This window comes from Columba livia, chromosome 5 (genome assembly GCF_036013475.1).
Source record: "Columba livia isolate bColLiv1 breed racing homer chromosome 5, bColLiv1.pat.W.v2, whole genome shotgun sequence".
Taxonomy (NCBI): Eukaryota; Metazoa; Chordata; class Aves; order Columbiformes; family Columbidae; genus Columba; species Columba livia.
The window spans coordinates 17,140,561-17,154,432 of record NC_088606.1 but is presented as its reverse complement, the minus strand read 5'-3'; the positions used below and the strand labels follow the sequence as shown (position 1 = coordinate 17,154,432).

Here is a 13,872-nt window from a genome sequence, read left to right as displayed (position 1 = left end):
TCTTAGCAATCATTGATTACTAGTAATTCACAAATTGCAGAAAGAATACAGAACAAAATATCACCCATATTAAATTTTTGCTTCTTGCATTTTCATAGAAACATTCTAATGTGAAAAAGATCACTATATGGTTTCCTTAGTGAAGTCAGTATTGATCAATAGAGAGAGCCATGCTACAAAACCCACCCTTGAATAAACAATGGCAAACAACTCTAATGTGAAGTTAAATATTTTAACCTAAATATAACAAGTAGTGCAACATATTTAGGACAATTGTTAAAGGAAAAAAATAAAAATCCAGGTTTCCATTCAGAACCCCAGATTAAATCTGCATCTAAAGAGCAGGTTTTCAGTATGACACAACTGCATACCCAAAATATTTTTTTCACTGCAGGAATAAATTACCAAATTCTTTATAGAGCATTTAATGTACTTCACAAAGCTATGTCTTTGTCGAGCATATTAGAGTTCACTGATTTCACTGCATCATATTGTAGTTCAGCAGCTGTAATGACTGTCTTTAAATGCTATAATGAAGCCCTCTGCATTTGCAATTACCAGTTTCTGCTGCCTATTCATTCTAAAGTCTTTTTCACAGCTGTAAGGTCTTCACATTTTCCACAGGTTCTCTTTATACACATCTGTTTACTTTGGGACAACTTATCTCCAAATAGCCAAAATATCACCATAATTTCTACCCACGAATTATAGCATGTACTCCACTACTAAAATTGACTTATGCTTTAAGGTAGAGCAAACTATACTATTTCAGAAGATTCACAAGTCCCACTTGCCCCTCCAAAATTCTCCTGGAACACCTGGTGCTCTCAGGGGTCAGGGCCTGCCTTTGGGATGCAGAATGCTGACAGCCAGTCTGGCAGAAAATTCTCCTCCTAACCAATTAAGATGCTCTTTTATTTAACAAAGCGAAGTTACTTCTTCATAATAATTATCCCCAGTTCCTCTCCATAACCCACTTTGAGTGGTCAGAGACAGGGAGAAGCAGAGAAATCACAATACTCACTACTTGTTTCTCGGCAGCCATCACGGCCGCTGCTGCAGCCACCGTCTGTCTCCCCAGAGCTGTAGTGTTGGTGCAGTCCGGAGGTGCCGCTTTGACCCCGGGCAAGTAGATGGGCGGTGCAGCTTTGGGAGCCGTTCGGGAGTGGAACAGGGCGTGATTACATGGGTAAGAAAAGGAACGCGAGGGATGTTGACTTGGCACCCTTTGTTTCCAGCCCACTTTGAACTGGTTATGAATAGGAGTTGCTGGTGGGTGGTATGGAGGTGGAGGAGGGGGCAATGGTGGATGGAAGGCCACAAAAGAGTCCAGTTCTGTAAACATGGTTTCTGCGGTGGGAGTGCTGTTAACGCGACATCGCCCGGACTGTCTCACTGTCAGGAGAGGGCTTTCGTCCCCAAATCGCTCATCAGGAAAGAATTTGTGAGGATTCTGCAAAGGAAAAAACCCAGCATGTAATAAAACAAAGTAGAAAGTCATCCAGAAAAATCTCCTCTAAATCGGCTAGTACTTTAACAGCGTAGTTGTGCCTCACCAGCACTCAAGGTGATTACAGCTATCACAGAATAAAGATATATATTTTTTTTTTTTTTAAATCAAGACAAGCAGCATCAGATTCACTGTGTGAATAAGTTAGCCCATAAATGCATTTGCTTTAACAGCAGTGCACACACAGAAGTGCCATTTCCATTTTCCCAGCCCTGACACGTACCATGCAGATCTACTGTATTACTTAAAACTTCTCCACCTCTCTGATTCAAGAATAAATCATAACCTAGATTTCTAGTTATGGTTTGACTATTCTCATCAACTGCCTCTTCACCAGATTTTTATTGTCCCCAAAATCTGTGGCAGTAAGAGCACCCTGAATGGCAACAAATCTTGAGACAAATTCTTACACATGGCACTTACACATATATAAAATTACATACATCAAATGCAACAGTCTCACTATAGTTTGCACCTGGAGAGTTCTAAAGTTAAGCTGGCATTTCAAAGCATTTTTGCACCTGTATGTGCACACACAAAGCAGTTCTCTTTTGGCAGATTATACATTTAAGTCAATTCAAAAGCAGAGGAGAAGCAAAGCGTTTGTGGTTGTATGGGGATATAGCGGAAGATTTGGTGAGGAGGTTAGTTAAATGTAAATAAGCTCAAGTGACTTGTACCTGTCTGTAGAAAAAGCACATACATCACACTAATTGTTTTACTGGCCTTGTGTGCTTGATGAGTAGAACCTCTGTGTTAGATAACATAGGCCTGTGAGAAGCTCCAGGCACCTTATCACTGTGTCTGAGATTCCTGCTTTGTTGTGAGAAAGAGCAGGAGGCTGCGCCTGCCTGAAGCCTTGAAATACAGGTGAGCTCAGCAGGCCCGGTGATCTTCCCACAGGGCTGAAGTGACCAGCGCCTGCGTCCCCGCTGGTGTCACCTCTGCCTGGGAGCTCAGGTGTGGCTTCGGAGATCCCCCAGTAGAGAGGTAACTAAAACAAAACTTGCTCTTTGCAATGCATTCGTGGCCTCCGGCTCTTCTTGCGACGTGCCTGCGTATGTGTACACAATGGTCTTATACAGCGATTTTTCCATACCTGCAGAAGTTCAGCAGCAGCATCAGAAAGTCCAAATTCCCGCAGCACACGAATCTGAATCTCATAACTGACTGTGGCACCTTCTCCACAGTTAAGTGCGTACGCTCTCTGCACCTGCTCTGTGTGACGCAGCTCCTGCAGCCGTTTGATCATCTCTTTTACAACAAGGAGGCTGGGAACTGGAGGGATAACAGAGAACAGAATGGAGATAATAGAGATTGCTTTTGGAACTCTGACACAGTAAGTTTGATTGCAATGATTAGATTTAATTCTGAAAGAAAAAAAAATCTAACATCACGCTGACCTGCCTTTTCTCTTTTTTAAGAATCATTCTGCCAAGAACGGTTCAACTTACACATGTTCTTTGGAACATCATTAAGCCAGATGGGATACACACATATCACACAAATGTAAAGACATCTACCATTTTTCCAGCTTCTGCTAGAATGAGCCACAAATACAGCCTTCTGTGTAAACCCCTTATGACGCCTCATGATTTGAGGAGGGGGTATTATATTTTAAATAACAACTGAACGTTCCCTCATGAATTCTACAGGCCAAGAATTCACAGATTTTTTTTTTGGCATACGCTTCATACTCCTAGTGGAATTCTATAATCACAAGGCCATAATACCACTATGTAACTACAGAAAGATCATTCTAAAAAAAAAAAAAATACACGAACTGTAAGCCAACATAAACCTCTTAAAATTATGTTGTTTTATGCAGCCATATTGAAAAAAAAAATTAAAAACCTTTCCAAAATGAAATCATGCATAATTTGGGGTATTTATCCTGTTGGAAAACATTCTCATGCCACTTCCTGCTGCTGTTTGATGATGAATGATATTTCTCTGTGGTCTTTCTGTCCTCAGGAAAATGTGCATATCATAAGAGAGGACAAATCCAGACCTCTGAATATGTAAGCCCTGGCATCTGATCCTTTACCAGCTTTGCAAGCATTATATATTACCATGACCAGATGTCCGTAAAGAAAGCTCATAAAATTAAATGGATCAGACAGTAAGAACACTGTGAAAAGACATCTGCATTACAGAGGAGAAAACCCAACATCATGCAACTATAACCGGTGCCAGTTTCACAAAGTTTACATTGGTACATGAAGGATGAGTGTAAGTGGTACAAAATTCCCACCCCCTTACCCCCAATTGAGTTCATGTACTTGGAGGGTAGGGGGAATAATAAATTATATCCAGTCTTCAAGTCATGGGAGTAAGTCCTCCACACACTTAAATTGTTCTGAAAAATCCCGGTTTAGCAGCCAAATGTTTAGCTGCAACCAGCATTTCGCTAACACTGAAGACGAAAAAAAATTTAGAGAAGTTTGAAGCAGTTCTCCAAACCAGTAGGCATAAAAATGATTCAAGTTTTTCATCAAAAAGTGCTTTCTTCTCAAACCAAAGTGGTGGTTTTTTTGGTTGGTGTTGGTGGTGTTGTTTTTACTATTATTCCTGTGAAACATATTGAAGAGAGATTACATACATTAAAAATACAATTCTCTCAAGTCAGTTACAGGACTTCTAATTCAAACTGAAACTGGAAAATACCTAAGGAAGCCAAATTACCTGCAGAACCTAGCCTCAAAATGGAACAGCCTTCAGCAGAGGCTTAACTCATTTACAGTAGTGTTGCAAGCAGGGCACTAAGACACACTGCCACCAACATTTATGCAAATCCAGACCAGGGGCAGTGGGTACAAGGAAGATGCAAGCGACAGATGGGGAACACCTAAGCTGTAGAAAACACCATGTTCTAGGAGTCCGGCCTAAGGCGCACTGAGGAATCGTTGTCTGGCTCTCCCTCCGGCAGTTCCTGTGCTCCGTCTGTGCTTGGAGATGGATTCCCATACAAGTTATAGGTTGGGTACATGCCTGAATCTCCTCAAATTAATTTGGCTCCATCTACCCTTCCTAGCACAAAGCATTGGCAAAACTATCAGTTCTTTTGCTTAATTACAGAACTAAGCAACGCAGGCGGTTACCAGGACACAATACCTGTGCTCCAGCTACTGGCCAGGCTCAGAGCTCCCATCTGTGTGCAAACCACAAGGCTGGCAAGAATTCCTACATATTAAATTGTACAGAATCAAGCTGCAGTAGAGTTTCACACTTGCAAGATGTCTCACATTTGCCAACACAGCCAGATTTTTTCAGAAAACAACAACTTTTGCAAAACATTGGAAACCTTCTAGAACCTGTCTCCTTTCTCAGCTTCTTTGGAAAGTAAGATTCAGCAAAGTGTTACCAAAGTCACATCTTATGATGAAATACTTTACATTCATGGTGAGTATATTTATGTTTTTCTCTACAGGGTGAAAAAGTCTGAGATCTGTAATGTACTACTAAGATGCCACAGCTCTAAGTTTCTAAATAAATAAGTAGTACTTTTATCAAATTACAGAAGTTTTCAGAAGCTCTTTTTAGGTATTGTCAAGTCTAATCCCCAATCACAAGAAACAAAGAGATCAAACCCATTCCACAAACCTTCCCAGAAAACTTACCGCAGTGTTTAACTAACTAGTGTTTCAAATCTTCCTAAGATCTCACCTTAAACTCTCTTCCAGTAATGTAAACCTATTATTTTGTCCTGGCTCTAGCCTCTGTAAAAATAGTTCACCTACTTTCTTTCAACATAGTTGACTAAAGGGAGACACAATTGACATACAAAGAGCTTATAAAACAGGGAGTGGTGGAGAGAGGAAGATGAGTTTTCTTGGTGCCATGTCATCTTTATCACTTTTCTACAGATTCCCAAACTGATCTGTATCTACTGAAATGTGACACTTTGATCTAAAAGTGGATGCCAAAGTTTGTGCAAGTTTAAGGAAAGACTGCATAAGCCCATGGATGAAAAATGCATTTAAAATTATTAACTACACAGAAACACGCGATCCACTATAGGACATTTTTGAGCTACAAATTGTTGAAGAGCGCAAAGAGCTTTACAGGGAATTATTTTATATGCTTTTTCTGCTACACTTTCCTCATGCACTCACTTCTGGTGACTGCTGGAATATGGATACCAGACTGGACAGACAAATGCTTGACCTGACCCAGTTGGCCATTTAAAGGGCTAAACACAATGCTCCACCTGAGACCAAATTACTTCACTTGTCTTGTGGCACATTTGGTTCTGTATTTTAGCACAACGGTTGCTCTTTATAGAATCATATATTGACTTTGAAGCTTTTCTCCACAGTTTCCCCTCTGTCATCCTGTATGCATACAGCTGACTACACATGCATAAGCACAATTCAGTGAATTTAAAATTTAATCCTGGTCATTTAGCTATCTAACTGTGCCCTCCAAAACCTCCACTGACCCTCCCAACTTGTCACCAGCTGCCACTTTTGCCAGCATATTATCTATGCACACTGAGGATTAATGGGATGGGAGAAAGCTGGGAAGAGCTAGATACTTTGGAAATCCCACCACATACATTCTTCCCGTTTGATACCAAAAGATCAAATCCATAAACAACAAAATATATTAGAGCAGTTTTATGTCTATATTTTCCTGGCTTGGCTATCAGGAATGTCACACCAAGTATTCTGAAGTCAAGAGAGGCCATATCTACTTCCACCTATCAAAACTTACTCTGCCACACAAGGAATGAAGTTGGTTTGACTTCAAAGCTAAAGTGAATATGGTAAACTGAAAAAAGAGTGTGTTTTGAGTGCCTAATTCCAATACTTTTCTGGCAAACTAAGTTAAGCTGACTGCCCTACAAGTTATGTTCCCCTGCTTTTTTTGTTTTTAAAAGAAATCAGTATTTTGCCATTTTCCAGCCTTCTGGATCTTATTTATCATGGATGACTGGTTGTAGGAAACAAAGAAGCACTCTGAGAACATCCAGTCAGGCTCCAGCAAGTGTTCTATGTAAGTTTAACCAGTCTAAGGTCTTTCAAATCGTTCAGCTGAAGCAGGTTAAGATATTATTCCCTGTAGTAGCTTATTTTCTAACTGCTTACTATGCCATCCAAAAATAGTTTATGTCTTCAGAGTAGACCAAAGCATAAGGGTGGGAAGAAGTCCAAATAGTGCAGTACTACTCTCTGAGAATATCATAATACTCAATAATTCACATTTACTCCCCCTGGCCCCAAGCCCTCACCTGCTCACACGAGAGCAATTGGCATTGCCACTGATGCAGCACCTTACCTGGGATCTCATTTGCTATGACTGACGGAGGGCTGGACTGGTTAGTGCTGACTTGCTGGTGGGTAATCATGTGGCAGCACTGCGGCACCGCATTGTTCACCATGTAAAGGGTGTCGGGCACGTTGGACATTCGGACCATCCGCAAACGAACGAGATCGGTTTGTTCCACCATCATCTCATCCAGGACTGACTGCAACGACAGCCACCAGAGCCCCCATGAAGACACTGCACACACACCCCCCAGGACCTGCTGGAAATGCAGCCCCCAGGCCACAAGTCTAACAGTGTTTAACCCGTAACTCTTCCACATCCAAAACAGTATTTGGCTTTTCCACAGCATTTTCTATTCCATTTTCCAGTCATGATCAGAGTTACAGAGCTGAGAGCAGGCAGGTAGATAAAGTCTGGGTAGGCTGCTTTGCTTATTTTGTACGTGTCAGATTAGAACAACCTTCTTGAGGGCATATCCTCTGGGCTCTGTTTCAGACAATTACTGCCTATAGGTCTCAGCTCTCTGTGCCACTGAGCAGAAGGCACTGATCTGAAAATGAAACGTTTCCCTCAGATGTCTTAAATAATAGAAACAGATTTATGCATCCCTTTTAGGATTCTCATTTAGTGTTAAATGGACTTATTTCAAAAAATGGGAGGCTAACAGGTGAGTTAAAACAAAAAAACAAAGCAAATAAACCCCATAGAAATCATTCATCTGCAGTTTCTGCATTTCACGTTAATTAAACTATAAATAGCAGTATAGTTACCAGATAATAAGAGTCCCCCCTCTAAGGTTAAACAACTACATATTAATAGCATAATATGAAACTAATAGAAGAGACAAGTAGGATTCCTGATGGGGGGGGTGGGAATCAGAATGCACTTTTTAAGGTTACTACTAAAGCACTCCTATCCTATATACCTGAAAAGAGTCAAAGCTTTTATCAGATGTTCTTTAACATATTTTTGTTAGTTTTAACAATCCAAAATACAAAGATAAAATTTTAACTGGCTAGTCTTCCTTTGCTCATTTATTGCCACCTGGTGCTCTTGAACCTTTGTCCCCAAAATGCAGAGTAGGTTTATTTCTCTCCTCCCCTCAAAGAAGATGCCAACAACTCCTCGCACCCTTGGAAAATATTCTGTTTCTTAGGAACAGGGCAAAAGCTCCGAATTCACCAGAGTAGTGGTCAGAGTCTGCAGGCAATGCGGACACGCACAGCTTCACCTCATCCTCCTGTTCCAAAGTCGTCTGCTCTGATGGGACCCATGAGCTCTCGACTTAAGTAAGAGCTGCCTTAAGCGCTGGCATTAGCCAGCAACCTATAAGGCCCCTATCTGTCAAACAGAACGTGGCATGTTTCTGCCCCACACAGAGCCATCTCCACCCTGTCACCAAACACCACCAGAGATGCTACAAGATCTTCAGTTGGACAGTCCTCATGCAAGGTATTAAATAGGGAAGCTACTGCCTAAGAGGGACACCAAGGACTTAAGTCAAACTAGACACAAAATATTTATTTCATTTTGTGGCTGATCAAACTTATTTTGGGTATGTTCTGATTCAAACAAGAAGATGAAATACCAGAGTCGTCTGCCAAGTGGAATAGCAGTTCTCCACCCAGCTCTGGGGCGAGCTGGGGAGCCTGAAAGACCTGGCACCGAGGTTGCTGAGTAGCTGCCAACTGGGACTCTCAGGCTCTCACCTTGCCATCCGCCTGCCGGGAGGGCTGCCGAGGAGCTGGGCCGGCAAACTGGCTGGAAACCAGGGAGGTTTCCCTCAGAACGCTGCTTTGTTTCCGGTGGAATTTCATCAAGATCTGTCTCGTAAACATTTCAATTTTGACAAAAAAAAATTTTGTTGAAATTTTTCTGACCAGTTCTAGAGACTTGAGCCTGATGATCAATCTTGTAAGTCTTGTTAAATTGAAAACGTTAGTATTTTAGGCCATTACATGCAAAGAGAGGCAAAACATACCAAAATCTTTCCCTCTTTACAGAACCCCCTGATGACTCCAATTTAACAATAATCAAGTGTTGTTAATCATTATTACCTTAGCCTCCTCCACATATGGCGAGAACAGTCGTGGCCGCACATATATTCCAGCATTTTTTTGCCGCAGCCAGGCATTTGACTTTCCACCTTCTGATGTCGGTAGCATGTCTGAAGGAGGAGTACTAATCAGGCCTCTCTTCATCTTTAAGAATCAAGAAACAGTTTTATGGATTTTAAATATAAATATGGGAAAAACTTGCAAGAAATACATTCCTTAGACTGAATCCTTACACCACTGATTTTTCTTTAGGCTTCTGATAGATTTAAAAAAACCAGAAAATTTAACCAGAGAGTCATACATGTACTACTCTGAGTAATATCATTTTAGGAGCTAATCCTTAAATACCCACTATGCTGAATACTGCAGCATCTGAAGTACAAAGAACCCCGAGACAGTATTTTTATGAGACTACTGACTTACTGCATCACTCAGTACTTCACTGTTCATGGGTAGGATGTGCTCAATGCGGACAAAAGGTAGAAGTGGAGACAAGATCTCTCTCAGCTCCTCAATGTCAAGATCTCTCCTCTTCACACCTCTTTTGTTCACACTGTGAGCAGTACCACTGAGTAAATTAGGCTCTGCAGGAAGGAACAAGAAATACTAAGTTTACTATTTAAACTTTTTGATGTAAAGTGGGAGTTACAGGGCTTACAGGAAGTTATAAAAAAGGAAAGAAAATTATAATTTTAAATCAGTGCTTATCAGCATCGCCCCACAAAACTATTTCATGCCTTAAAATCTAATATGAAGCATCCCTTGATACAGGTTCAGTTTATATGAGCATGGGTCATTTGCACAGCAGTCAGTTTCAAAGTGTAAGCCAGGGACAAAATACAAATAGAGTGTTTGGGGTACCTATGCTACCAAAACATGTGTACCTCTCTGTTAGCACTATCTGCCAAAGACTCAGTCCTGCAGCTCTTCTCCCTTTCCCCAGCAGCTGTCAGAAACTTATTTCCTACAAATTAAGGCCTGAAAAGTCCACTGGGATAATCATTCTGGCTTCCTTGTGTAACCTACCTTAGTAACAACTGTGACAAGCCCACTGAAATTGCTCTCATGTTCACAGGATACCTGTTTGTGCCAAGAGTATCTTCCTATAAATAGCAAGATGACAACATATGACACACTTGAGTCATTCTCCCTTCCCAGTTAACTACCCTTACCTACATTTTAGGTATTGTGCCCAACCTGAATTTGGCTAGCTTCACTCTTCGGTACAGGCAGCTCAAGTATGGGCCACAGCCCACTACAATTTCTAATGCTTCCCGGTATTTAACTGGCACTGCCACATAATCAGAGCTGCAAAATCAGCAGTGTCACTGAGGAATTTAGACCAAATTACTAGACTAAATTTGGTCCTAATCTGATAGAACTTGGCATAGCTATTATTTATCTTTTTGCTTATCATGTTATGTGATGATCCCAGGAAAGAGAAATGAGCCTTTTACTTAATGAACACTACAGTCCAGGCAGCTGCACAAGTACTCCAGATGAGCAGCTTCCTCCCCAGTCCATGCTTGTTACTGTTTAACTGGCTCCATTACGTTCCAATGTGCCTTGAGACAAACACTTAGAAAATTTGTTTTGAAAACAGAAGTTTAATACTTACTCAGGTCACTCAAAGTACGTATTTTAACTGACTTTGGGTTGCATTTCATACGTGTCCATGACAAAGCAGTTCTATTGAAGCAATAACAGCGGATTTCAAAATCATGGCCAGCCCTCCAAAGACAGTAGCCACACCAGCTCTGCTTTCACTCAGGCAGGTTCTTTCTGTTCCTCTCACTGTACTATCTAATTGACACTCTGAGGTGGGGATGAACTACAAACTACCCGCATTTGTTATTTGGGAAATATATATGTAACCTACTTCCCACATCCAACCCATGTGAGATTGCCCTTGAAGTTACCACTGTAGCAATAAAGCGTATCTGAGCTAATAAAAATACATTTACAGCTACTTAATGAAAAACACTGATGCCACTTGATGGCTTGTTTCTTACTACCACAGATTTCTGTGAGAGAAACATAAACTAAAGTGAAAGGCTGACACAGTGAACGAAGACTATTGTGAGAAGCCTACATGAGCACATAAAAGCAAAAGATACTGCAGGGTTTTCTATTTGATGAATTCGTTACAAGAAAAATAATTGAGACAACAGCAAACCCACCAGATGTGAAAATCAGACAACTGTAGAGGTTGAAAGGGCCTCTGGAAATTTGGTCTGGCCACAACCATCGCGCCCTCCCCATGCTTCCCAGGCCGGGTAGAGCAGGTTGCCCACAGCTACATCCAGTTGGGTTTTGATCACCTCCAAGGACAGAGACCCCACAAATACCGTGGGAAACCAGTTCCAGCGTCTGACCATCTTCACAGTTCCTTGTGTTTAAACAGAACTTCCTGTATTTCAGTTAATGCCTCATGGCCCCTCGTCCTGACTTGGGTGCCAAGAGAAGAGTGTGGCTCTATTTTCTTTACTCCCTGCCATTAGAAATTTATAGGGTTTGCTAAGATACCCACTTTTCTTCTGGAGTCCAAACAACCCCGTCCCCCCTCAAATACCTGCACTCTCATTTTTTAAAGAACAAAAGATTTTTTTTTTTAAAAGTGCATTTGTTTAGTTTTGATCATATTATGCGAAAAGCAGATGAAATTTTCTTAAACTACAGATTACCCACAGAAAATAATTTCCATACATTTTGATTTAATTGGTTTAGTGCTGTGTAGTTTAAAGGATCTTTACCTCGATCTGCTATTCTCTTCATCAACTGGTGTTCTCCCCATTTAATCAGATATTTAAGAATATCTTGTTCACTTGCCTGGTAGAAAGAGAAAGTGAGTAATCTGTATATGCTTAGTATAATGTCACACACACAAAAAAAAAACAAACCCAAAAGGGTCACGTACACAGGTCTTCTACAGCTACAAAGAAACACAACTGTACCAAGAACTTGTGATCTGCTATATCACCTCCTCCAAATATTCTAAGGTAGAACTACTGATATATCACCACCATGATTTCTAGATTCACGTCATTTATTGAATCCCTAGGAAGAGAAAAATAAATATTCTACAGAAGGAAAATTTTTGTCTAGCATGAAAACTTACAGGTATTAAATTTGAATGATTAAAGTTAATTAGAATAGGCAGTTCTAACACTGGGGGTTTGGATCTCTTACTTAACATTACAAATTCAGCACCTGCAGAGTGTGGAAAGCTACAAAAACAATTAAACCAACTAAATTATAATCTAGGTGAAGAGAAATGTCTTCAGTAATACTACACACAAACTTGGTTTGTTCATACCTATATACATATGCTAACCACTCAACATTTTTAAAGAAAAAAAAAAAATCATGTACTGAAAAATTTATTTACATGGTTTTTAACAACTAGGGTAGGAAATTTAGTCACAATATACACTCTCATGGAAGATCAACAGCACTGTTACTGCAATTCCTGAAATGTTTAAAGTAAACAATTTTTTGAAAAGCACTTTAAATAAACTGTAACACTTAATACTAAAAAAAAATAAATAGATACAATTTTAAAAAACCCCAAACATACAAAACCAGAACAAACAAACAAAAAACCACCCAGTCATTTATAACCTATATAAGGCTGGCCATCATTATAAAGATATCTCCCCTGAAGAGAAATGGCAGCAAATATCCACACAATCACTGAAGGGAAATCACAAAAAAAACCCAAAAAATTCTGCAATAACTGTTAGAAAAGGTATTTTTATGCCTCCTCCCAAATATAAATTAAGCCTTCTGAACAATTACTAGTTCATTAGCTCCAATTATGTACATTGTTGCAGCACAACTACTACCACCACATAATAAAACACTCAAGCACCCAAGACAAATATTAGGTTCAGAAATGCTTCATTTAAAACAATCTGCAGCAGTTTCTAAACTATTATTAGGCTTCTAAGCAATAGCACATACCACCAGTTTGAGTTGTGTTACAAGCCAAGAACAAAATAGTTTTCTTAATCACTATATCAATTTAATTTTTTACATACTATGAAAGGAGTGCTTAGTGTGCTTACAAACCCTCTCCCAACTACACTTTAAGATGAGCTACTCCCAAGCGCTCCTAGTAAGGGTATAACCTGCTCCTTCAAGCAGGACTAGCTGTGTTCTGCATTGCAAGTTACCTGTAAATAGTCAGATTGAATAGCTGTGAGCAGATGGTCCTTGCTGAGCTCATAGAAGACATCTGAAGTCATGACCTGGGTAAACTCCTCACAGAGGAAATGCAGCGCTTGACGATGTACCCACTTGGAACCGTACGGCTGAGAGCTCCACTTCAGAATGGCAATTAAGGTGTCTAGTGAGATGCTCTCAGCAATAATGTCTTCACAGCCTAGGAAACAGAAGCAAAAATCAATGACGTTGCTATAGAGGCCCTTCGATCCTGATGGAATAATACATATGGCTAAATCTGGAATAGAACTGGCTGGATAGTCACAGCAAGCGGTCAATGGCACAACGCCTGGATGGACACCAGTAACAAGAGGTGTCCCTCAGGGGCCCATACTGAGACCAGTACTGTTTAATATCTTCATCAATGACACAGACAGTGGGATTGAGTTCACCCTCAGCAAGTTTGTGGATGACACCTAGCTGAGTGGTACAGGTGACACACCTGAGGCACAGGATGCTGTCCAGAGGGCCCATGCAAACCTCATGAAGTTCAACAAGGCCAAGTGCAAGGTCCTGCACTTGGATCAGGGCAACCCCCAGTATCAATATAGGGTGGGGATGAAGGGATTGACAGCAGCCCTGTGGAGAAGGACTTGAGGATAGTGGTGGGTGAAAGATTGGACACGACGAGACAAGCCACTTGCAGCCCAGAAAGCCAATTGTATCCTGGGCTTCATCAAAAAGAACGTGGCCAGCAGACTGAGGGAGGCAATTCTGCCCCTCTGCTCTGCTCTGGTGAGACCCCACCTGGAGTCCTGCGTCCAGCTCTGGAGCCCTCAGCACAGGAAAGACATGGACCTGTTGGAGAGG

General features: G+C 40.8%; 1 protein-coding gene across 5 annotated transcripts in view; it reads right to left on the bottom strand.

Annotated features, from left to right (window-relative positions):
- BTBD7 (BTB domain containing 7) overlaps positions 1-13,872 on the bottom strand; it is a 57,463-nt gene that overhangs the window by 5,711 nt on the left and 37,880 nt on the right. For 3 of the 5 annotated variants that reach the window (XM_065063614.1, XM_065063615.1, XM_065063616.1), the window contains exons 4-11: positions 13,014-13,222; positions 11,592-11,667; positions 9,262-9,422; positions 8,839-8,982; positions 8,491-8,604; positions 6,791-6,980; positions 2,610-2,788; positions 1,025-1,453 (exon numbers count right to left, since the gene is read on the bottom strand). In XM_065063614.1, coding sequence (XP_064919686.1) covers positions 1,025-1,453; positions 2,610-2,788; positions 6,791-6,980; positions 8,491-8,604; positions 8,839-8,982; positions 9,262-9,422; positions 11,592-11,667; positions 13,014-13,222 — 1,502 coding nt within the window. Of the gene's footprint in view, positions 1-1,024; positions 1,454-2,609; positions 2,789-6,790; positions 6,981-8,490; positions 8,605-8,838; positions 8,983-9,261; positions 9,423-9,869; positions 10,528-11,591; positions 11,668-13,013; positions 13,223-13,872 lie in introns of those variants that run through there. The other 2 variants (XM_065063617.1, XM_065063618.1) reach the window with 2 other exon arrangements.